General features: G+C 43.0%; 1 protein-coding gene across 1 annotated transcript; it reads right to left on the reverse strand.

Annotated features, from left to right (window-relative positions):
- Nucleotides 1-2908: 2908 nt before the first annotated feature.
- LOC117349719 (olfactory receptor 1019-like) lies at nt 2909-3568 on the reverse strand. The gene has a single exon (XM_033923311.1). The coding sequence runs from the start codon at nt 3566-3568 to the stop codon at nt 2909-2911; it is 660 nt and encodes a 219-aa protein (XP_033779202.1).
- Between the last annotated feature and the right edge of the window lie 275 nt (nt 3569-3843).

The raw sequence follows: 3843 nt of genomic DNA on the forward strand, positions 1-3843 counted from the left end.
TGTCTTTGGTTCGGGACCGGGTGTCAGATTTTTTCCGGCAGCCATGTTTGTCTCTGCCATGTGGTCTGTCTCCTCCAACTCTCTCTACCCAACTTGCACGTTGCCGCATTGACTCCTCCCCCTAATATACAGGCTCTTCATTGGTCAGTTCTTTTTGCTGGATTGGATTCACTTTTCACTCATTTCACTGGGAGGAGCTGAAAGCCTGAAAACTTCGTCAGGTACAAGTAAGTGTTCTCCATGGCTGATTTAGATGACCGCCCAGCTAATCCTGCTCCTTCCCGGGCTGACTCGTGCCGAAAATTTTGTTTGACGCCTGCCTATTTTTTTTTTTTTTTGCCAGCATGCTTTTACTTGCTTCGGGCCTTCCTCGTTGCCGGGACCTGCCTACTTTCTGTTTCCGCGAAGGCAGGACCCAGCAGCGAGGAAGACCCGAAGCAAGTAAAAGCAGCAAGTTGTAAGCTTCCCTCCGGGGCTCTATCGTGCGCGTGCTGGCTTCCCTTCTCTTCCCCCCCCCCCCAGGACGCTACTTCTAGTTTCGGAGGGAAGAGAAGGGAAGCCAGCACGCACACAAAAGAGCCCCGGAGGGAAGCTTACAACTTGCTGCTTTTACTTGCTTCGGGCCTTCCTCGCTGCCGGATCCTGCCTTCGCAGAAACAGAAAGTAGGCAGGTCCCAGCAACGAGGAAGGCCTGAAGCAAGTAAAAGCAGCAAGTGTGAGAAAAAAAAAACGCCCGGACATCGGACCTGATTCTGCTTGCTCTCGCCACGGACACGGACCGACACGGACCTCAGATTTTTAAGGCGGTACGGATTTAGATCCGCGAGGTCCGTCAGGTCCGCGTTTTACCCCTTCCTCAACCTTGGTGCTTATTGTGGTCAGCCAGGAAGAATGAAATGAAAAAAGTTCAAGTTTAGTCAAGCTGTGATTTGAACTTTATAGGCTTTTTCTTTTTCATCATTTAACTGGCAGGCAGAAGAATGCTCCATTTATTAATCTTGCAAAGTCTGATACAGGAAAAGCTAGAAGTGCATCAGGATTTAAGGAGCTTGGGGTGTGCAAATCTACTTAATGCAGAGATTACAGTAAAACAAAATCACTTTTCTATTTCACTGCAGCTCTATGAGGTTTTTCGAGCTAATGTTCTTTTGCACTTAGCTATAGTCAAATGATGGATAGGAATATGTTTATTTCATTTAAGTTAAGGGAAAACAATATTTTTTCTGAGTATCCTTTAAATAATGGTTCACAAATTAATTCAGCCTGTTTTAAGGCTGGGTTTTGTTTTTCACATTATTGCTTCTGTTTTTATAATCCTTAAAAACATAAGGGGCAATTCTCCAAGTGGGTTCTTCCTCGTAGGCACCCTGAGACTGTACAGGGAATGCCTATTCTATAGCAGTGAATGGGCTCCCAGGTTCCATTACAGAATGGTAGCATATAGCCTTAGATTCAGGAGCCTTACAGTTAAAGCAGCTATAGAGCTGACGTAACTAAGCATGTCCACTTGTGGGAGAAATTATTTTATTTTCAGTTTAGTGATCAAAATGTGTCTGTTTTGAGAATTTATATCTGCTGTCTATATTTTGCACGATGGCCCCCTTTTACTAAATCGCAATAGCGGTTTTTAGCACAGGGAGCCTATGAGCATCGAAAGCAGTGCAGGGCATTCAGCGCATCTCCCTGCGCTAAAAACTGCTATTGCGATTTAGTAAAAGGGGAGGGGGTATATTTGTCTATTTTTGTATAGTTGTTCCTGAGGTGACATTGCATAAAATCATCTGCCTTGACCTCTTTGAAAACCTGCGGAATATATATGGGGTGGGGGAAGATTAGTGATAGAAAAATTGTATGAAAAATTACTATTTTCAATTTAGTGATCAAAATGTGTCAGTTTTGAGAATTTATATCAGTTATCTATATTTTGCATTATATTTGTCTATTTTTCTATAGTTGTTTCTGAAGTGACATTGCATATTTTAGTCATCTGTCTTGACCTCTTTGAAAAATGAAACAAATATTAATTAATATTTTCTCTGCATACAGTGTGCTTTGTGTTTCTTTTAATTTTGTGGTTATCATAATGAATTAATATTATATACAGTAGTGTACATGAAAAATGAATGGAAGAAATTGCATTACAATTAGTACTATTTACTATTATGATGGGGATGGGGGTCAGGGGGTGTGCATTCCAGCTACCAGCACATCTTCAAAGAGGGCATTCTCTATTGCAGGAAGGACTGTGGATGATTTGTTGTTCATCCACGGGTTAAAAAATAAGGACAATTAAAAGTACAGGTTGTGTTTTGTTTTTGTATAGTTAACTAAGTTGTAAAGTTGTAAAGAATGTTTCATTTATACGTTAATAAAGATAAGTATATAAAATCATACCTGTTTGAGGCTTTTATGCATGCTGTGGTGACGGTGACGGGGCGGTGAATGGGATGGCAGTGGCGGTGACGGGGCGGTGAAAGGGATGGTGGTGACGGTGACGGGGCGGTGAAGGGAATGGCGGTGACAGGGCGGTGCAGAGGATAGTCGGCCGGGGACGGGGCGGTGACGGGGACAAATTTTTTCCCCGTGTCATTCTCTAGTTCAAACCCCACACTGCTCCCTGGGCAAGTCACTTATCCTCCACTGCCCCAGGTACATTAGATAGATTGTGAGCACATCAGGACAGATAGGAAAAATACTTGAAATACCAGTATGTAAACTGCTTTGAGTGTGGTTTTATAACTATAAAAAGGTGGTATACAAGTCCCAATCCCTCCCCCCCACCCCCCTCATCTCATGAGCAGGCTCTTATGCATAGATGCCTAATTATACATCTTGTAGAAATTCCTCTAAGACTTGATAGCTCAGTACAAGTAGTTATTGCTAGCCATCTGCCCAGTGGGTTTGTGCTTCACTGCTTCCTATAATTAGCTCTTGACATCCCTGCCATATCACATTCTACCATTACTGGGCAGAATACATTTCCTATCCTAGGCTTTGTTTTCAAGATATATTTTCTCAAAGCTCTCTTCAGTTCCTTATTCTTCAAGCTATACACAATGGGGTTTACCAAGGGAATCAGCACCACATATAGCAAGGAAACAAATTTATCATAGTCCTGGGATGATGCTGATGTTGGGCGCATGTTAACAAACATGATAGTCACATAGAAGAGAATGATGAGTGTCAGATGAGAGGAGCAAGTGGAGAAGGCTTTGCGTCTTCCCTCTGTAGACTTAATTTTCAAGATGGCTGCTACAATGAAAATGTAGGATGTTAGGGTAAGCAGAAAAGCACTAAGTCCTACCAAGGCTCCATAAATATATATCACATACTGAATGAGGTGAATTTTACTGCATGAAAGCTTCAGAATGCTTTGCAGTTCACAAAAAAAATGGTCAATTTCCATTGAGCCGCAAAATGAGAGCTGGGCTACCATAACAGTGAGTGCCACTGGATCCAGGAAACCGACAAGCCATGCAGCAGTGGCCAGCAGAGCACAAACCTTTTTATTCATGATAAGCACATACTGCAAGGGGTTGCATACTGCTACATAGCGATCATAGGCCATGACAGTAAGAAGGAGAAACTCTATACAGGCAAGGGAGGTGAAAAAGTATAACTGAATTACGCATTTGCTGAGGGACAGCCGCTGTTTCTGGTTGCAGATCTGTTCCATTGCTTCTGGGAGTGTGACAGATGTGTAGCTTTTTGGTTAAATGAAAAGCACAGGGCAGGATTAAACAATAGGCCAAGTAGGCACGTGCCTAGGGCCTGAAATGGTCAGGGGAGCCCGATGAAGGAGGGCATCAACATTGTTTTTTCCAAACGGCAATGGGTCCCTCC

This window comes from Geotrypetes seraphini, chromosome 16 (assembly GCF_902459505.1).
Source record: "Geotrypetes seraphini chromosome 16, aGeoSer1.1, whole genome shotgun sequence".
Classification (NCBI taxonomy): domain Eukaryota; kingdom Metazoa; phylum Chordata; class Amphibia; order Gymnophiona; family Dermophiidae; genus Geotrypetes; species Geotrypetes seraphini.

Excerpts from the sequence above, each read along its gene's own strand:
- LOC117349719 (XM_033923311.1), bottom strand. The coding sequence starts at position 3,568 with ATGGCCTATGATCGCTATGTAGCAGTATGCAACCCCTTGCAGTATGTG.